At 47.8% G+C, this 21,830-nt stretch overlaps 1 protein-coding gene across 1 annotated transcript in view; it reads left to right on the forward strand.

Annotated features, from left to right (window-relative positions):
* Positions 1–21,830, forward strand: part of BRINP1 (BMP/retinoic acid inducible neural specific 1) — a 185,606-nt gene that overhangs the window by 145,647 nt on the left and 18,129 nt on the right. Inside the window, exons 6-7 of the mRNA XM_066256381.1 lie at positions 8,834–9,070; positions 13,854–14,076. Coding sequence (XP_066112478.1) covers positions 8,834–9,070; positions 13,854–14,076 — 460 coding nt within the window. The remainder of the gene's footprint in view (positions 1–8,833; positions 9,071–13,853; positions 14,077–21,830) is intronic.

The raw sequence follows: 21,830 nt of genomic DNA on the forward strand, positions 1-21,830 counted from the left end.
CAGAGGCAGCGGTGTTCCAGGATGTAGCAAGGACAGGGTGATAGGTGAGGGAAGATTTCAGAGACATCTGCTGTTCCAGGGATCAGGCGACACAGAGTCTTGTAGGCATCAAATTTGTTTTTTTTTTTTATCATGAATTCTATGAAGAAGCTTTTATTTAAATGAAATCAACCTCTCTTTAAAGTTTCAAGGGTATCTTCGTGTTGGAATTTGATGAAATTTAATTTTAAAAAGTATGTTTGCTTCTTTATCCTTGGCGATGTTATAGTTTAGACCATATTCTCTTTTTGAAAGTGAAAACTGTCATTTCGAAGTCACCCTGCCCCTCATACCTTTAGTCAGTACATATCCTCCTCTATTTTTGGTTATTCACTTATGGTGTTTCTCCCTCACTGAACGGTGGGTTCCGTGAGAGTGGGAAAATTTGTTTTGAGTTCCTGGTCTTTTTTCCAGAGTTTAGAAGAGGGCCTGACACAGAAAGATCACTAATTGATCTTTGCCTAATGAATGAATGAATGACAGCTCAGAGTAGACTCTCAGCAAGTCAGGGTCGAGAGAATCCTAACGAGCAATTAGTCCAGGGGCTGACAAACTCTTTTCAGAAGAGGCAGATGGTGTTAGGATCTGTGGGCCACACTCAGTCTCTGTTGCAAGTGGTCGGTTCTTTCATTGGAATATGAAATCAGCAATAGGCAATCGCTACATCTTTGTGTCTGTGCTCCAGTACAGTTAATTTACAAAATTAAGTGGTGGGTTAAGTTGGCCCCTGGGTCATGGCTTTCCCACTCTGGTATCTGTCAGTGTGGATTGGGTTATGTTGTGCTAACAAACAACCCCGAATCTCAGTGGTTCGCAAAAGTAAACTCTCCTTTCTTACTGATGCTACAGTGTGGTCCCAGTCAGCGGGGATTCTGCCCCTCTGGGGGCCTCGCTGTTCCTGGGGGGACGGGGAAAGACAGACTGATAAGCTCACGTGCTGGGTCTTACAGCTTTATTTTAGAGGTTTTACTTATCACTTCCACTCCCATTTGATTGGCCAAAACACATTGTGTGAAGCCACCTGGTTTCAGATGGTAGGGGTGTATAATGTTTTCAAAGGGAAGACACTGCAGGGAGGGGCACTGGATATGTATCAATGACAATACAACATACCACATGCCATTTGGACCTTGGGTTATTTAGAACATTCTTACTGTGGCAACTTTCCAATCCGGCTTGTGCACTTTTAGTGAAGAGGAGGGATTTCTCTACCCACTAAAGCCACCTGTCCCATCAAAGCTCATGACTTCTGATAGTTATAAGGTATTGGTTTTGTCGTGCTGAATTTCACATGCCTGCATCCTTCCTCCAAGTCTACTCCCTAAGATCCCACAGAGTGGACGGCGATCCGTTAGAACAGAAAATGTTAGTCTCCCCAGAAGGGGGAGCCAGAACCCACCCACTTTCCCCCCCCAGGTAGCTGCCTTTCTTTATTTCCCAGAGAGCAAGTGACCCATCATGGAGACAGGGCTGAACTTCTGAATGAGATCATAGCCTTTTTGCCCTTTCTGCACAGTTTCACCCGGTGAATTATCGTCTTATTTTCATTCCACTCCAATGAGCTGTCAGCGACGGATACCGTAACTCACAGCAATAGAAACACAAACAGATGGGTAATTGACCTGCATGCCTTCATTACGCTGGAGTTCACAATGGCTGTTGGAGCCATAAAGCCCTCTATCTGCCAGTCTGAAATCCCTGGGTTTGCTCAGGAAAGGGTATCAGGATGCCTTTTTGCAAAAGGTGCAGTCCTTGTGTTTCTCCCCGCCTCATGCTTTTCAGAAGCAGAATTTGACAAGCAGAACTTAGCAGGTACAAGACAACAGCTGGGACTCCTGTAAGGTTCAGAGGTACCTACAGGGGGCCACATTCTGATGCAGGAACAGGACAGAAAAATATTTATATTCAACCAAAATAGAACCTAACCTCCTACCTGCTTCCTCCTTCCTCTTAGCGCTGTGCAAGATCATGCATTCACTAGCTAATGAAATAGGTCAGAAAAGAGTGAATCCATCAAAAATAGTGCATGTTAAGCAATTAAGATATAGACTAAAATAAAACAAAGCTGAGAAAAGAAGAAGCAGGAAGATATAGGGTCCTTGCTTTGAACAAGACTTAAATTGATCGGGGGGTACTCACATACTAGCCTCTGCGCACACTAAGCCCTCTGCGTGGAACAGGGTGGATGCCCTTTATCCATTCAAAGCCGTGCCTGTGTTTCATGACTCTGCCCACCTTCCACACACATCACAGTCTCCCATAATTATTGTCTCCAGCCTTATCCTCTTTCATCTTCATAATAGATCACTGACATTCCCTACTTGAAATATATTTATTCAACACAGTCTGCTACTGTGCACCAGACATGATGCTACTTTTTATTATCAATTAAGCTCTTTGTATAATGTTTTTGGATTTTATGCCTTAGTTTTGAATCTCCCAATAGCCCCTCTGTGTCTTTAGAAGGTAGGAAGCATCTCCTTCAACAGTTCCCCATGTAGTATTTAAGGGAGGAGGAAGAAGCTAAGAGTTTCTTATCAGCAAAAGAGGAGGATCATGCTCAGAGAGGAGGGTTGGACTGGAATTGCCAGGTGGTAGGGGCCCCTTTTGCTTTTGTTGACTGGGTCTTCTTTTCTTGACTTTAAATGTTGCCCAGCCTCAATGAGCACAGCCACCTATACCAGGTGCTTTCTTTAGACAATAATAGTACTGACAATGTTATTGAAGATCTCCAGGGATCCAATAAACAGTGGTCCCCAACCCTCAGGCCATGGACCAGTACTGGTCCATGGGCCATTTGGTACCGGTCTGCAGAGAAAGAATAAATAACTTACATTATTTTTGTTTTATTTATATTTAAGTCTGAACGATGTTTTATTTTTAAAAAATCACCAGATTCTCTCTGTTACATCCATCTAAGACTCACTCTTGATGCTTGTCTTGGTCACGTGATACATTTATCTATCCCACCCTAAAGGACAGTCCGTGAAAATATTTTCTGGCATTAAACCAGTCCGTGGCCCAAAAAAGGTTGGGGACCACTGCAATAGAAGGTTTCCCTATAAGTTCTCATTACTTTAGCACTCCCAGTGGTTGAAACTCAATATCACAGTGAGCCCTCTTTTATTATCATTATGATTATTTTATTTTTTCTATTTTTCCTGACTCTCAGGCATACTCCCTGCCTGTACGGAGCAAGGATCCTTGACTTTAGTTGCTGTAAGAAAGGCTGTCCCTCTCATGAGCTGACAGATCTCTGCTCTAGGTCTTTCCTCCCTTCAGTCATCTTCTCTGAGGCATGAGAACTCTTTCTTCTCTTCCTGAGGGAACTTGGAAGCAAGTAAATAAACAAAAATGATGAACATTAATCAGAAAGGAAGGTGATTGCTAAGTTCATTCTGAGTTGGAAATTCTGCTGCCTGAGGTCTTCGCCCATGGTGTTTTCATTGTCTAAATGACTCTTTCTGTGGATTCTTCATCCTCCAATTCCTCCTAATCCATTAGGTCTCAGCCTAAATGCCTCTTCCTCTAGGAGAGCCTCTTTGACCACCCCTACTTCAATCTGGGTTAGTTGTTCTTCCTCTTGTTCCCTAGCAACCTTGTGCTTCTGGCACAGCGCTGGTCTAACTGCATCCAAGCATCTATCTCCTTCCTACACTGTGAGGTCTGCAAAGGCAGGGAGTTACCTGCCTTATTCACCCTGGTATCCATGACACGGTGCCTGACACATAATAGGGCTTCAGCAAAATATGTGGAAAGAAGGGAAGAGAGTAGAAGAGAAGAAAAAAGGAAGGAAGGAAGGAAAGAAGGAAGGAAGGAAGGAAAGAAGGAAGAAAGGAATGGAGCGAGTGAGAGAGTTTTCTTTTCTCTTTCTCTTCTTATCAGGGCACTAATCCTATCATGGAGGCCCCATCCTCATGGCCTAATCATCTCCCAAAGGCCCCTCCTCCTCACTCTATCATATTGGGGGGTGGTTAGGTTTTAACATATGAATTTGGGGATTCAAACATTCAGCCCATGGCAGCCAGGTTTTTGTTTAAGTAATGTTTATGCCTTTTCTTCCATCAGTTACTCCTCATAACATCCTCCAAACATGGTCATTGGGATTTTAACTTCACAGGAGAAGGAAACATGCGTTTGGAGAGGCTACAACATTCCCAGAGGCCACTCTGTGCTGGAACTACCGTTAGAACACTATGGCAGGACTTTGTCTCAGCTTTCTCACTGGCCCCCTGGCGAGGTGGGAGGGCCCTCAAGTGTTTCATAACCCTGTTGGAATTCCTGGATTTGAGTCCTGAGTCTGTCATTTTAGTTGTCGAGCTTGGGGCAGGCCACTAGCTTTTTAATTCTACCATTTTCTAGAATCTAATGGGGCGACATTTCTTTCTAATGAAATAAAAAAGAGAATAGGTTTTTTTTATATATATGTTTTTTTGTTTTTCCATTCAAATGACTTTATGGATCCTACCCTGGGCTTGGTTTTAATGTACACTTGGGTCTGTTGTGGACAAGCAAGGCCTTGGCCCCTAAAGCTCATTCTCTAATGGAGAGATGGAAACATAGACATTAAAAACAAATTCATAGAATCATTTCAGTAAGAAACAAATCCTCTGAAAGAAATAGAAGAGGCGTTTTAACTTGGGTGGTCCGGGAAGGTCGGAATGCAGGACAAGGCAGCCATTCACAGACTGGGGAAAAGAGTATCCCAGGCTTAAGGAAGGACAAGTGCAAAGACCACAGGAAAGATGTGATGGCACACGGCGGGGCTGAGAAGTGGCGGGGCGCCCGGTGTGTTCTGAATAAGGAAGAGGATGTGTGGAGATCAGGGGAACGAAGGAGGCAAGGAGATAGAGCCAGTCCACCCTGTGCCAGTGGGCAGGAGAAGTCCTATCTCAGAGGGCATGGGAAATAGGAAAAACATCGTGAGATGGATATGTGGAACGTGAGGGGGGAGGAGGGACTGAGGAAAATGGAGCAAAAAGCCGGAAAAGAGAAGACGACGTGGGTTGTTCCCACACCGACATTGCCCACTCGCTCTGCGGAACACTGAAACATTTCATTTTCAAGTATAACAAGATGTTTTTGGTGGTTTTTTTTTTTCAAAGTATAGTGAGGTTGAGGGGAAAATATTCCATATGTGCAGCGTGGGTGAACTGGTGTTCAAATGAAACTCCTAGCTATTGCCTTCCTGGGTTTTGCGAAGCAAAATTTATATGCTTGGTAATAATGGTGGCCTTTCTTTCTGTGTCTCTCTCTCCCAGTATTCCTTTCTCTCTCTCCTCTCTCTCTCTCTCTCTCTCTCTCTCTCTCTCTCTCTCTCTCTCTCTGTGTGTGTTTCTTTGGAAACTGTGGGGACAGAATATTCCAACCCAGCCAGCAGCTGTATATCTTTCAAGAGTGGCTCTAGAGGCCAAATCTCCCTCCAAATTATTTACAACTCCCATTGAAGCCCGCAGGACTTGGGCGCCCATCTCGGAGGTCAGCAATGGGCCTCTTTGTTGGACACAGGTCACTGGGAGACGACTCTGGCGGTGACTTGTACGTGAACCTTCGCTGCTGTAGAAATGGTTATGTAACTTTAAACAGTAATGACATTTTTGCAGAAAAGTGCTTTTTAATTGCTACGTCTTCATTATTCTCTTTCAAATTTGCCCAGGAGATTCTGCCTCAGAGACAGCTCACGTGTTCCGAGTTTCCATTTTTAAAGAGCAGCCCGTTTTGTGTTTCAGCTGCTCCCAGACCCTCACCCCACCCCCCGCACCCCACACCCCAAACTTCATCTGTTTCGGTTGCTTTAAATCGAGTAGGTAATATTGCCTTTTGTATCCTTGCCAAACGGAGAAACGATTTGACGCAGTTTTCTAAAAATGTTCTCCCCAAATTCCTTTTGGGCTGGGACCAAGAATAGAATATTTTATCCCCTACAAAAGGGAGAATGAAAGTGATGAGCAAGCTAGAAAAATAGGACTGCGAGTATAGTCTATAGAGTTCCTTTAAGCAACAGAAACTTAACCCCGATCCATAGACTCAGATGCCTATAGGGGATTGAGATCAGCTAAAAATAAATTTTGCTTTGGAAGTGAAAATGGTGATACAGATAAAATGTTTCAATAATGCAGACTCGGAAAAAAATTGTAGACTTGGTTGGGAAGGGACTTTTCTGCTTGGTTTGATTTATTTTGCCCACCTTTTGATATTTGAATGAGATCCCTGTATAGGAAGCCCTTCTGAGCAGTCACTCAAACTCATGTGGACCCCTTTGCTCCTCAGCGTGGACCTCACCCAGGCTTGCGAGGCGCATTGCCCAAGCTGTGCGGCTCTGTGTGTTAGAACCCCTTCCATGCATATGCACGTAGGCTCCACCTTCCTGAACAGCCCTCCCTCCATTGCTAATCCAACAGGCATAGAACTCTAAACTCTCCTTCTTGTGAAATCTCTCCAAATATCTAAAGACTGCCTTCTGAGTGTTATTTTCTTCTGATTTACCTGCAGCTATTGTTCCTTTCTTCTGTAGGTTCTGTTGAAACATTTAAACACTTTAATCATAAGGCTAACACTGTCGCCTCCATCATCAAAGATAGAGAATACGTAATTAAACATTCACTGTTTGCTTGTTCTGTGCCAGGAACTGTTCGAGACATTTTGCAGGAATTCTTTCCCTTAGTCCTTCCACCAACCTTCTGATGTAGGTACTAAAAGTATTTTCATTGTATTAAAGAGAAAGTGGATGATGGCATTTTGCCATCTACGGCAACGTGGATGGACCTTGAGAACATTATGCTAAGTGAAATGAGTAAATCAGAAAAAGCTAAGAACTATATGATTTCACACATAGGTAGGAGATAAAAATGAGGCTTATGGACATGGTTAAAAGTGAAGTGGTTACCAGGGGTTGGGGTGGGGGGTGGGGAAGAGTGTAAAGAGGGACAAATATATGGTGACAGAAAATGATGTGATGGGTACAGCACACAATCAACAGTTCAAATGCTATGGAAATGTTTACCTGAAACCCATGTACTCTTATTGATCAATGTCACCCCATTAAATGTAATTTTCTAAGTTAAAAAAGAAAAAAGTGGAGGCTTAGAGAGGTTGAACAACGTGCTTGAGGTGAGTCGAGTAGTAAGAAGAGGAGCCCCGTTTTTCGCTACCTTATTATGGTTTCCTACATGTGGAGTGCTGGAGGCTCCATCTTCACTCCCACAATGCCCCTCTCACACAGTCTTTCCGAGATGCCACATGAAGACAAGTTGAAGTGATGGAGCTTCAATTTCTTAAAATAATATGCAGGTGAGTGAGGGAAAGATAAAAATCAAGAAACGCAACTGTGAAGCAGAGAGTGGGAGGAATGCTGAACTTATTCAGTGGATCCCCGATGAGGAAGGTACAGGGTGTCCCTGAAGCATGAATGATAAAATAGTTTAATCCAAATAACAGCTCTCTTTTACACAGTGGGTTGTAAAACCATTCGGCTCCTACACATTGGTGGCTAAAGCTCTCAGCAGCTCCAGATGCGGTGGAGGGTAATGTCCCAGGTGAAACCATGTTCATGAACTAATTTAGCCCAGAGCCGTCCTTCCGTCAGGGAACCATAGGCAATAGCTTGCTCTGTGGACATTTCCAGTACAGGAGTAGTGCTCGTGCCCAGACACGCCCTTCTCCATCACTGCTCCGAGGGTGGAGGCTCCGAGGTTAATTATGCATAGAGAAAAAGGTCATCAGATGGTGTCCAGAGGGCTCACCCTGTAACTTTCCCATGGTGGGCCCTGGGCCTCTTCATTTTTAGAGCAAAAGAGAGAAAATTAGTTCGCTCTGATTTCATTTGTACTGGTATTTTACTTTTTATGATCCAGTGGTCTTCTGAAATTACACCACTCCTCATCTATCGTTCTTACCCTTGAAACTCACCCAAGCATCCCCGTTATCCGCGGAAGCCAGTTCAGATTCCTCAGGATGTAATTAAGCACTTTGCCCCCTGGCATCTGCTCCTCTCTAAAAGCTGTTCCAGAGCACCCCCCACCCCGCCACCACCATCCAAATTCACGTCATTCACAGATACATTGTGTCTTCGTTCTTGCTGCTCCTCTCTTTTTAGATTGTGCTTTCTGTTCTTTCGACGCGATGATCTCTTACTCACTTTCCACCCAGCCCCAACACCATCTCTTCTACAAAGGTTTCCCTGCTCCCCAAGCAACGTGATTTGCAGTCTCTGCTGCCCGTGGCCGCCCACGGCCGTCTTTGCTTCAGGTCCATAAAGCTGTGTTATGATGATGTGTGCCCATGTCGGTCCCTGCTGATGATACTGTAAACTCCCCACGGGCTGGGATTGTGGGTTTTGTTTTTGTTTGTTTTTTTATCTCTACAGACCTAGCGCCTAGCTCGGGACTTGTGCTTCATAAATAGGGTTCATAAATATCTGAAGAAAGGGAAAGGAAAGAAATGAAGGGAATAAGAAAAAATAAATACACAGTAATCTTGTGCTTTCAATAAGCATATGCTCTTCAAATGGAAAAGGTCTGTACCGGACCTCAGTCCTAATGCACCGGAATAGAGTGTGCCTTTCAGAGATGGCCGAGGTCGTGACCCGAGATATCCCAGTGGAAGCGGTGCCCCCCGGAGGCCTCGCCGATTGTGATGGTGCCTTGTCTGGGGCTGGGCGGGCTCGGGGACATTTTGGTTACAGCACACAGGGAGAGAGCTAGCAGCTTCGGGTTCCTACGCGCCACCTTTCGAAGCTGCTAATGAAACACCTTTTCTAACCTCTCTGTTTCCCCTCCTCGCTGTCCTCCGTCAGGCCTGCAGATCATCTTCCCTCAGTACCTGCAGGAGAAGTTCGTGCAGTCGGCCCTGAGCTACATCATGTGCAACGGCGAGGGCGAGTATGTGTGTCAGGAGAGCCAGTGCGGCTGCCGGTGCGCCGACGAGTTCCCGCAGTGCAACTGCCCCCTCACCGACATCCAGGTCATGGAGTACACGCTGGCCAGCATGGCCAGGTCTTGGGCCGAAGCGTATAAGGACCTGGAGAATTCAGGTAGAGAGCCCAACGTCATCCTGCTGCACGCATGGCCCCGAGCCAGGTCTAGAGAACTCACCGACCCCCACTCCGGCCCTTCCACTCGGGGGAGTCCGGAGCAAGGGCTAGTAGCTGTCACGGGGCAGGCACATGGCACAGCTCCACGGGATGGAACAATGAGTCATGTAACCAAGTTTGCGGCCCTGTGATGCATTGTCTCTGGTAGACCCAGTCCACGATGCACTGTCTCTGGTAGACCCAGTCCACGATGCACTGTCTCTGGTAGACCCAGTCCACGATGCACTGTCTCTGGTAGACCCAGTCCACGATGCACTGTCTCTGGTAGACCCAGTCCACGATGCACTGTGTCTGGTAGACCCAGTCCACGATGCACTGTCTCTGGTAGACCCAGTCCACGATGCACTGTCTCTGGTAGACCCAGTCCACGATGCACTGTCTCTGGTAGACCCAGTCCACGATGCACTGTCTCTGGTAGACCCAGTCCACGATGCACTGTCTCTGGTAGACCCAGTCCACGATGCACTGTCTCTGGTAGACCCAGTCCATGATGCACTGTCTCTGGTAGACCCAGGAGACAGAGGGAGTGATCCCACACAGCACCTAGGAAGCCTCTGGAGAGTCAAAGGTATTTGTATTAATTCCCGAATCTGTGTGTCTGCCTACCTCTCCAAATAAACACACATATATATGTGTAAATACATATATCTATATCTATATATGTATGTAGATATTGATACAGATATCCAGAGAATTCACAAACAGTCAAAGTTAGAAGTCTCTGCTCAGGTAACTTCACTATTTCCTGCTTGTCATGGCTCAGGGGAGGAAGGTCAGTCACCCTAAACCCTTAAAATGGGTCACGGTCCCCACGCAGCTTCTGGCTAATGGGAAAGCCAGGCATTAGTCATCTAACCTTGCAAATAATTGGCATGTTGATCATACCCGTGTGAAGAGTGAGAAGCTACTATGAGCAAATCCTGTAGAGCTGGAGGGTGAGGTGGTCAGGAAAGCCAGGGAGGTCACCCCGAGGAAGCGCTGACCTCTATGTGTCCGACTGTGGCGTCGAGATGAGAGAGCGCGGGCTGGCTGGCGGGTGGCTGTCACCAGGGGCCTAGTGCTTGGGGTGGGGCGGTGGGATGGGGAGTGGAGACAGGAAGTCTGGAGCGACACCGAGCTGTTCACAAGGGACTTGCGAAAGGAAGGGTGAGATGAGATCCAGAACTCCTTGTTGGCGTGTTTGTCAGACACTTTAATGGATGTTAGTGCTGTCCACCGAGCCAGAACACCCTGCAAGGTTTGGAAAGAAAACTATTCAGTTTCGGACGTGAGAAGCTCAGGAATCCTTGAGACTTCCACGAAGCGATGCCAACTACTGGCGTATGATGGGTGTTCAGATATCTGTTAAATAAATGGACGTGCACAGAGAGCATTACTGTTTTTAAAACAGCTTTATATTCTTTAAATCTATTACAAGAACTGCATTAAAGTAAGTAATGATGTTCCTATAGTATGCAGGAGGGAGGGTGCCAAGACCCAGTGTCTTCCCCAGGGTTACATAGTAAATGACTGAGTCGGTAATGGAATCCCTGGTTCCAAACCCAGTGCTCACAGCGGCTTCTCTGTGCCTTATTAATTCTGCTTTACCTTCAGACCTCAGTTCCCTCATCTGATAAATGAGAGGACATGTTTATGTGTTTAATTTTGGAATTTATTTAAATATGTAGCCAAGAAACCCTTTGATCAAACAAAATCGTACCTTGGAGCCACTGTGTACCACAGATAAAAGCTGGGCTCTGCTGAGCTGCATTTGAAAAGCACTGGTTTCCATGAACTCTGGGTCCAGCACCGGCCCTGAGCGCAGGTGCTGCCTGGGCGATTCTGCCCCGAGAAGGTCACGCAGCTCCAGGGGAGCTGCGGATGCCTCCTGAACCTGCACCCATTAGTGCATTTGAAATCCTGGGCGTGCAGACAGGAGAAGAGGGTTCAGGATGGAAATGTATTGTGTTGATTATTTGGCCTCCAACAAAAGAAGCATTCGGTAAAATGTTTTTTGCAAAGAGCTTCTCCCCACCTCTAAAAAGCCAGGGAGAACGTAAGCCCTGTGCCCCAGCAGTCAGGGTCTTTAGCACAGGATTCTCATTCCCCAGGAAAAGAAACTGCTTTGAGTGGGCTGGGGGTGAGGTCGGGGGTGAGGAGACACAGGACGCCGAATGGTCCGCGGCCATGAGCAGCGCCGTGTTCTCCCATTGGGGCACACGTGCCCGCTTGCTATCCTGTCCTGACCCGTTTGAAACGTGCTCACCCACTAAGACAAATCATCCATCTGCACGTGTCTGTGTAGCTTGTGTATGTGTTCTTCCCCCTTCTCATTCTCCTCTTGTAACCAGGGAGTTGGGGGGGGGGCATTCAGCACGAGGTCGTTTAGGGGAATTCCCGACCAGCCAAAGGTGAAAGCCATTGATTCCTGGCTGGCCCCCGCGTGGCGGCGGTTAAACAGGACTGTGCTGACACATGCGAATGGGGGTCTGCGTGTCCTGCTGTGGAGGCGACCCTTCCACCTTCCCTCGAGAAAGTGAATCATTTTAACTTTTAAATTACTGTATTTCCCCATGTGTAAGACACACCTTTTTCCAAAAAATTTGGGGTCCAAAAACTGGGTGCGTCTTATACAGTTCTTGTAGATTTTTTTTTACTTGCATTTCCTGCTTTTTTGCGCTTGTTTTTGCACTCATTGTGGAAGACAGTGATTCGTCAACAGACACAGATGAGGACAAGATGAGGGTTTTGACAGTAATGAAGAGCTGTATGAATTTTATGATGAATAAAACTTGAGTTCAATAACTTTGTGTAATACATTTTTTTTCTTTCCAAATTCTGGGCCCCACAATTAAGGTGCATCTTATACATGGGGAAATACAGGTGTGTGTGTGTGGTTTTTTTTTTATCTGGCCCAAATTCGAGTTCATTGAAAGGACTGTTACGTCCTTTGAGGCCAGCGGAGCCGTCTCTTGGGTGAGCTGCGTGTCGTCCACGGGAGGAGTTGGGCCGGCCAGAGCGGCGGAGCCCACAGCCGGTGCCCCGCCTGCCTCGTGCTCTCGGAATGAACAGTCAGTGCAGCCCCAGCTTAGCCTGTCAGTCTTCCGCTGCCATCCTCTGAGCCCTGTCTGTGTTTTGGGAACTATTTAGGCAGATACCGCCCCATGTCACCCTCTCCACATTTGAATTAGATGCTCTGATACCTGCTTGGCAGATGAGGAAACGGAAGCGTTGAGAGAAGCCCGGCCGGCAGCCGTTGGGTGGGCGAGAGGCGGTGTGCAGGCGTGTGTGTCCGCCTGTCTGGACTGAGGTGCCTGAGCTCCCCAGGAGTCAGGGAGCTTTCCTGTATGTAAGCTCTCCGCCCTTTTTACTTCTTTGTTTCTCCCAGCACCCGGGCTGTCTTGTTGTGTCAAGGGTACGTGTAACAGGCTAAGTAAGAGCACTGGATTCAGAGCCAGTCTTGGGTTCTGCTTCCATCCTGACCGGCTGTGTGACCTTGGCAAGTGAATTAACTTCTTGGTGCCCTCGTTCCTATGAGAGGGGGCGCTAAAAGTACCCACCTCATAGGTCTGCTGTATCTGGTTAGGTGTTTCAGGCTGCACCTGGTGCTGACTGAGAGTGATGTCAGCATTTTCTTAAAAAATAAAATGAATGCCTAATGGACCTGACATTTCCTGGGAGGTCTTTGGAAATAATTCGACTCAAAATACATACGCATATGTATTTTATTACATGTATAATCTAATCAAATTTACCCTCTTACCTGCAAAACAATTCACCTCTAACTCTTTAATTTTTCCCAGTGGTTGTGGGGGTAGGGGGTGGGCATGGCAGAGGGGCCCCATAAGAATCAGACGGGAAACCAGCAGCTCTGGCTGCAGCCCTGCCTCTCGGCACCCACGGGCTGTTCCACCTTCGGAAAGTCCTCCTCTCACTTCGCGCTTCAGTTTCCCTACATGCAGAACGGGAGTGCTGACCCAGATAATTTCTAAGTCTGTGTCAAGTCGTAGCACATGCTGACACCGGGAAACTCAGTATCACAGAGGCAGAAACCTGCCCCCGGGAGACGCCAGGGTTTTCCCAAAATGGTCCACGACGTAAGAGGGCATGCACATACAGCTTCCTGCAAGACCGGGTCACGCCGTGGGGAGGTCGATCCATTTCGGCTCCCTGTCAAACCTGAAGATCACATCAAAGGGAATGCTGTAGTCGGTGCAAATATGCTTTTACTGCCTGTCCATCGCTTGCTACGTCCCTGTAATCCAAAGTGAGAGCAGGTCCCGGGGCTTGGTCATGCAGCACGTAGCAGGATCTGGCTAGAATTTATTAACACTGTTTCCTTCATACTCAGTTGTAGAGCCCCCATTCTACTGAAGGCATGTGGTTGTGGCTTTCTATGTAGGGTTGGATAAAAATTAGGTTTGATGGGTTCTGAGGAAATACAGACTCAGTGAAATGTGGACATTGTCACCCAGTTGGCATTCATATGACATTAGTTTGGGAAGCCCAGTCTTCACCAGGATGCGGTACCCTCCTGCCCCGGCAAAGTAGAAGAACCTGCACGGAGAACGCAGTGGCCTCTGCACTCCCTTCTGGGAGCGGAGCAGGCTTGGCTTGGCGCCGTGTTCTGCAGGCTTCCAGCAAAGTCCGTTTTACTTGCAGGCCTGCTTTATTGGTGGGTGGGCGACCTCAGAAGGGGGCTATCACGCTCAGCCCTTCTCTCCTGGCCTTTGTCTCCCGCTAGATGAGTTTAAATCATTTATGAAGCGTCTCCCCAGCAACCACTTCCTGACCATCGGAAGCATCCATCAGCACTGGGGCAACGACTGGGACCTGCAGAACCGCTACAAGCTCCTGCAGAGCTCCATGGAGGCCCAGAGGCAGAAGATCCAGCGCACCGCCCGCAAGCTCTTCGGCCTCAGCGTCCGCTGCCGCCACAATCCCCACCACCAGCTGCCTAGAGAGAGGTGAGCGCCGCCCGCTTCCGCCGCCGCTGCAGGCTCAGGCCGCTGCTCGCTGGCGGTCACTCACTGCGGGGGCGGTGCCACGCAGCTGAGGCACCTGGGGGTGGCAAGCAGGGCCTTGTGTGGGCTCCCCGCTCTGCTTCAGCCAAGGCAGCTCTGCTCTCATTGTCTCGTATTTACTATTGGCGGGGGGGGGGGGGGGGGGGGGCGCTCCACGTTCAATACTATTTGAAAAGAGATACACTCTTAAAAAGTTCGAGGCTAAGTCATATTCACTGAACAGATTCTATGTCAGCCACGTATTAGTGTACATGATTGTTACCCCCCCGTCACACAGACCAGAAATCTGAAGCTCAAACAAGGTAAGTGATTGGAGTACAAGTCAGTGGTTCTTAACTGGAGGTGATTTTGTCCCAGGGCCCATTTAGAACTGCCTGAAGACATTTCTGACGGTGCTATCAGGGATGGGGGAGCTCCTGCACAGAGCGGTCCCTGCAATGAAGTTAGAAGTCACTGAGGCACTGAGGTTTGGGAACCCTGACGTAACAGGAAGAGACAAAATGCCCCAACTTTGTAAATCTAAATACTATGTTCTTTATTAATTTATTATTTTTTTAAAAGTTATTCATTTTAGAGAGAAGAGAGGGTGGGGGAGGGGAGGAGCAGGAAGCAGCAACTCCCATGTGTGCCTTGACCAGACAAGTGTAGGGTTTTGAACTGGCGACCTCAGCGTTCCAGGTCGACACTTTATCCACTGCGCCACCACAGGTCAGGCTAAATACTATGTTCTTAATCACCATGCTCTTTGTGTATTCCACTTATTTTTATTTATTTTAAGAGAGAGAAACAGAAACATATAGGAAAGGAGAGAGATAAATATTATCAACTCTTAGTTGTGGCTCCTTAGTTGTTTATAGATTGCTTTCTCACACTTGCCTTGGCTGGGGTGCTTCACCAAGCCAGTGACTGACCCCTCGCTTAAGTCAGTGACCTTTGGGCTCAAGCCAGCAACCATGGGGTCATGTCTATGATCCCACAAGTGCTCAAGTTGGTGAGCCCGCACTCAAGCCAGATGAGACTGCACTCAAGTGGTGACCTTGGGGTTTTGAACCAAACCTGGGTCCTCCCAGGTCTGCACTCTATCCACTGCACCACCACCTGATCACACTATGTGCACTCAATTTAAAAATCACTGTACTTGTCTAAGCAACACCCCCATGCAAGCACCCATTTTAATCTCATTTTTCTAAACAGTTCAAATGCTGCCTCTTTTATGAAGTCTTCCCTGATTGCAGCAGCCAATACATAAGGCTTCTTTATTTTAAGTTCCCATTCATCTAAAAGCCCTGCCTCAGTCAGTATATTTTTTCCTCTCTTTTCCCACTATGAAACCTCTTTCTTCTACACTCACTCATGCTCCTCCCGGTTTTCCCCGTTGCTTCCATCTCTGAGCCCGTTGCTGTGCACCGAGTTTATGGTAATTACTTTGTGGATCAGATGGCAGTTGCTACCTTGTTGCAAAGCTGCGGAACCAGGGGCTGAGAAAGAGGTTTAGTCACAAAATGGCTCCCTTGTCATCTGCAACAGACGCCCCCAACTGCTACCATGAGTGAGTGTCTGAAGTAGATTTCACTTAGATCCGTCTGGCATCTGTTACGTGACCTGCAGCGGGCAGTCTGAGAGAATTGGAAATGAACACAGTAAACAGTGCTGTGAAAAATGTCTCTTAGAGGAGGAGTGAAGAGTTCTGTTGGCAATCGAGAAAAATTCCATATATATATATAAAGTCTCCTTGAGCTGCCACAGCAAAGTAGCACCAACTAAGTGGTTTAAACAACAGCTATTTATTTCTCAAGCTCCAGAGGCTAGAAATCTGAGATGGAGATGTTGGCAGAGTTGGTTTCTTCTGAAGCCTCTCTTTGGCTTGTAGGTGGCCTTCTTCTCCCTGAGTGTCCACGTGGCCATCCCTCTGTGTGTGTCTGTGTCCTCATCACCTCTTCTTTTATGGACACCAGTCCTTGTGGGTTAGGGCTCCCCTCAGGGACCTCACTTTAACCTCATCACGTCTTTAAAGACCCTGTCTCTGAATAGAGCCACATGCTGAGGTACTGAGTGGGGACTTGGACGTGTGAGCTGTGGGGAGATGTCGTTCAGCGTGAACACCGTTCGGTTCGATAGGAGCATTAGGTGAAGAAGCCGTGCAGCCCCAGGACCCACCACGCTGGAAGCACGCTTGGTGGTGAAGGGTAACCATGACCAGGCTTTACGCACGGGCACCTTCAGTTTTGCTGATTGTCACCTTACAGAATGAAGCGGAGGGTCCAAGGGCCCGACAAGACCGGGAAGACATTTATGAAAAGTGAAAAGGAAGCCCGGGTACTGAGCACAGAACACCGAGCACCGTCGTGCGTGCCAGGTCCAGGGAAGGCTCGGGCGAGCTCCGGGGCACTCCATAGCTAGACAGGCATTAGCAGGGAGGGAGGAAGAAAGAAACTGGGGGACAGAACAAAACTGGGGGCCGGACAGAACCTTATTTCACTATTAACCAATGTCACCCCAATAAATTTAATAAGAAAGGAACACTAGAAATAATCAGAAGGCTGGATCTGAGATCATGCCCTACCATTTGCAAGCACTGTGACCTTGAGCAAGCTTCTTCACTTTCCTGAGCACAGATGTCCACTTCTGAGAATAAGTTTCTCTTCTTGCACAAGCTGTCAGGTGTAGACAGCTAGCGATGTCCTTCCACCAGCAGGGCCTTCAAAGAAGGAGCTCACAGTGTTGCCTTCTCTCCATCTGAGATGAGAACGCCTGCAGAATCATAGCATCCATCCTCCGCGCACCGGGGTAGAATGTCTGGGGTTCCACCTGGGCAAGTCACTCAATGACGTGTGTTTAAGGAGGATGGAATGCTGGTTCCTGGGGGTGGGTAGGGGGGCACAGAAACTTGGCCTGTGCTGGCCCCTCGGAGGCTGAACCTCCTTGCTGGCCATGGGCTGCTTCCTGACAACTGGATCACAGGCTTTAATGAGTGTTTCTCTCACCAGGAGGCAGGACACCTCCCTGCCACAGAGCCGTGTCAGACAGAGGGGCAAACCCGCTGAGCGAGCTGGGATTTGTAAATGAACTGATGGTTAGGCTTCCATTTGCCTGTGTGTGCCACACTCCACGGGCCACGAGTCCGCCGAGCAGATGCCGTCCCGACCACGTGGGTCACAGGGACTTTGACTCGGATCACAGAGGGGTGGTGCCGGGGAGGCTGGGTGGGGGAGGGGAGAGCCACCGTTGCACGTGGACTGGGTCTGAATCCCAGCTCCATCATTTCCCAGCCGGGAGGCTCCACTTAAGCCCCTCGGCTCATTTGCAATGTGGCGTGATAACACTTGCCTTCAGGTTACGTGTGAGAATTAAGATTTTAAAATTTAAAAAGTCTAGTAAGTGCCTGGCTCAGTTAAAACAAAGTGGAGGAGACACTAAGAGGGAGGGGGTTGGAGAGACGGGAAGAGAGGGAGAGAGATTTGTCACTTGGTGTATGTATTCAAAATGTCAGGCACTCTTCTCTGCATCTTATATAAATTAAATAATTTCCTCCTTAACTGTAACCTTGAACGAGGTGCTCTTACGGTCTTAACTATTCTTATTTTTCAAATAAGAGCCTAGTGAGTTAAATAATGTGCCCAAGATCAACAAATATTGTCTTACTGTTACTTGAAAGAGGTATTTACCTATAAACCTTAGCGAGAAGTCAAATATAGATAATTAGAACTTTGTTTCAAGGCATGCTAGGACCTGTATATTGATGCTAAACAGTTCACCCCAAGACTATAGACTGCTCAAAACAACACTTTATTATCGTCTTGCATGGTTCTGTAGGGTGACTGGACACAGCTGAGGGGTCACTCAAGTTCGTTGGCGCTGGAATCTTCTGGGAGCTTGATTGAACTTGATGTCCCAGATGCCTCCCTCCCAGGGCTGGGAGTCAATGGAGGCTGTCATCAGGGAGCTCAGGTAGGGCTGCCAGTCAGAGTGTCTGTGCCCACGCTCTCCCTGTGGCCTGGAGTTCTTACAGAATGGCAGCATCGAGAGACGAAAAGGAAGCTGTAAACCTTCTGCCGACTTAGTTTTGGAGACAGAGAGCATTGCTTCTACCATGTTGTATTGAACAAAAGTGCAGCCCAAAGGGTGTGAATACTGAGAGGCGTGGGCCACTGGGGGTGAACAGAGTCTTTTCTGGGGATTGTGTACTGCGGGGTAAACTGAGTAGAACTAGAGGGAGGGGTGACTATCCTATGTATGGGGCAAATAAGATTCATGATGATAATAACAACAAGCACAAAACGATTGCTTATTCAGTAGCTAGTATAATAGGCACTAGAGCTGGCTAAGGTAAAGTGCCTGGGGAGCCAGACCTCCTGGGCTCAAATCCCAGCATTCTCACCTGCTTACATAGGAACCCTGAGGAATTTACTGCCGTCTTTGAACCTCAATTTTCTCATCTGTGAAATGGAACGAATAATAGTGCCAACGTCATAAGGCTGTTTTGGAGATTAAATGTTGTCAGGTACAGGAAGTGCTTAGAACAGTGTCTGGCAGGTAGAAAACACTCTTGAGACATGTTATCAACTTTTCATGTTGTTATTTTTACCAGGCATTGATGTTTGGCATAGAAAGTGTCAGTCCACCTTAGCGCTCAGTAATATGTGACGGCATATATTTTTTCATCTAGTCCTCACACTCTCTCTGTGAAATTGATGCTATTGGATTTGTTTCATAGAAGAGGGACTGATGAGTCAGTGATGCAGGTAACGTGTTCAAGGTGACAGGGCAGGTAAGCGACAGGAGTGGAATTGTCTTCCTGGCTCCGCGGGTGGGCTCGGTGGTCAGCAGCTCTGCCCAGGCTGTAAGCAGTGTGCAACAGCGAGGCGAGGCAGCTGTGCTTGGCTGGGTTCCCTGGTTTGCGAGTATGTTGATGCCAAAGGCAGGGTTAGCTCATTGAGGTCATGGGGCAGGGGAGGGGGCATTAGAGTTTTATAGCCTCTAATGTGGTGTGCTGAGAGTCAGGAAATGGCCCCACTTGTGAAGCCCTGAATCAGTTCAGAAGCCCAGGCAGAAATCCAGGCAGACACTTAAGTCACGTCTCCTATAGTTAGAGGAAAGAGGTCAGGTTCCGCGCAGGTCAATGTGGCATTTCCTGCCAGCTTACTCGAGCCGGGCTTTGGAAGTTTCAAGATAAGTAAGACTCATTAACCCAAGGCTCAGTGTTTGTCAGGATGAGGGCAGACAGACCCTTTCCAGAGCACACCTGCCAATGGGGGATCCAGCACCCGACCACGTATTTATTGGGTGTTCATCGTGTATAAGGATTTGGGGGGGATGCCAGGGACACCATGGTAGATTTCTTTTAGCCTGTGCAGAAGCTGGCCCTAGTGTCAGGCCATGGCACTGTGGTTACACAGGTCAAGGGAAGGCAGGGACCCACAGGGAAGGTTTTGCCCTCCAAGCCTCAGTTTCTAGCCTCACAGCGTGCTGAAAAGGACACTGGTTTGAACCAGAGGGCCTGGGTTCAAGGCCCAGCTCTCCACAGTGTAAGCCAGACCAACTCTTTGATGGCCTGGGCAGGTACTCATGGGAACCCTGGGTGCAACAACCCTGCTTTTATCTATTTTCTTTATGGAATCCTGAATTAAAAATCATTTGGGAAAATAAAGTGACACTTTTTTTCTTTTCTAAAACAAATTGAAGACAACGCGGCTCAGGATTCTCTGAGGTTCTTGCCAACTCAGGAGAAAGGTCACAAAGAATGAGGGGGTAGCAGTTCAACTCTAAAATATTGCTACACGGTTAGTATTTGGATCTCTGAACAGCACTGCTTTGAGATTATGCTAATTAGTCCATTTTGATGAGTATCCTGGAGTTCACACTGAGAGATCTTTCTTTCCCCAAAATACAATGGCCTTTTAACTAAGTCACTCCGAATCTAATCCCTTTCTGATCTATGTTCCAGGAGGCAGTCAGAATTAAGAATCAAATTCTATCTTGTCCCTACCTGCGTAAAGCCTTGTGGTGACTGATCGCCACTCTTAAAAAGAGGAGCAAATACTTACTACACTGCCCTGCAGGGCTGCCTTGACGCTGGCCCTGCCCACTGCTGACCTGCCCCTGCCACTGACCTTGCCCCGCCCACCGCTGACCTTGCCCCGCCCCCACTGAACTGGCCCCGCCTACCGCTGACCTGGCCCCGCCCACCGCTGACCTGGCCCTGCCTACTGCTGACGCTGGCTTTCTCCCCTTCACTCTGGGTTCACTAAGTGTTCAGGGCTTCCTCCCACTCCATGGGCTATACACAGGCTGTTCCCTTCACCTGAAAGGAGTTTGCCTTGTCCCTCGGCTGCAGGAGCATCTGTGTCCTTAAGAAAGCCTGTGTGGGGACCTGTTTTACATGCTTTCCCAACACACTGACTTCCCAAATGAGGCCCAGTCTCCATTTACCATTGTTCCTTTGCTTATCTCTTCACTAAGGCCCGTCAGTCCTGTGAGACTGTCAGCTCTGGGCATGCGCCTGGGCCCACGTTCCACCCCATCATCAGCGTCCCTCCCTTCCCAGCATGGTAACTGGCACACGGGAGCTAGTCAAAAACCTTTGTTCATGAATGGACAAATCCATTATTCTCTACTTAGAATGGGGTCCCAAGGGCATGTCGACATAATCTTTTAAAATTGTGTTCCGTTGCTGTATAAATAACCTACAGCTCTTCCACCTGTTTAGTATATGTTTCTGTCATCCTTCTCATTCACAATCGAAGAAACTAAGGCCAGAGGGAGTTAAAGGACATGCTCAAGGTCACTCAGGGCATTTGTAAACGGACCGTGACCGAAAGGAAGGCCCTCGGACTATTGTGGCTCAGACAGTGTGGTAGAGTGGAAGCTGCAAGAGGGAGTTGTCTTCAACCAACCTGGATTCAAATCCTGCAAGTATTTCTTGCTATGTGTTACTTTGGAAATGTACCTCCTGAAGAAAAAAGGGGGGGCAAAAATAGATACTTCTCAGGCTCTATTAAATTCAATGAAATGAAGAAAAATTCCTAGCACCTAGTAGGTGCTTAATGTCTGTGAGACTCGATGTTTCTTCCTCCATCCCGTCACCTGGTCTTTGTAGAGGTTGCAGTATCATGAGGCAGAGCAGATCCTCAGAACCTTAGCTCGAGAAGGCAGGCAGCGTAATTATTGGCATTTCCAATGACTCTTGGTCTTTGGTTTATTTTTGCTTCCTGTGCTCACACGACCTTGACCCAGCAGTCCGGGCCTTCACCAACCACAACGTAATTATACCTTGTTGACACGAAGTTGTCTTGGGGGCGTCCACCTCAAGTTCCAGTTCTGGGGCCATAGCTCCTGGACCCATGTCAGCTTTTAACATATTTCCTGTTCCTCACAGTGTTTAATTGGTGTCTGTGGGAAGTGCCTGCCCACCAAGATAGTCATTATCTCTATTACGATGGCCCTCAATAACCACACTGATTGTGATTCTTCTCTCTGAACCCTTTACCTACTTGCTTCTGGATTTCGTCTCCATAGGCCAGCGGTTCTCAACCTGTGGGTCGCGACCCCGGAGGGGGTCGAACGACCAAAACACAGGGGTCGCCTAAAGCCATCGGAAAATGTATTTTCCCTCCACCTGAAAGGAGTCTGCCTTGCCCCTCCGCTGCAGGAGCATCTGTGTATTTTCCGATGGCTTTAGGTGACCCCTGTGTTTTGGT

This window comes from Saccopteryx bilineata, chromosome 2 (genome assembly GCF_036850765.1).
Source record: "Saccopteryx bilineata isolate mSacBil1 chromosome 2, mSacBil1_pri_phased_curated, whole genome shotgun sequence".
Taxonomy (NCBI): Eukaryota; Metazoa; Chordata; class Mammalia; order Chiroptera; family Emballonuridae; genus Saccopteryx; species Saccopteryx bilineata.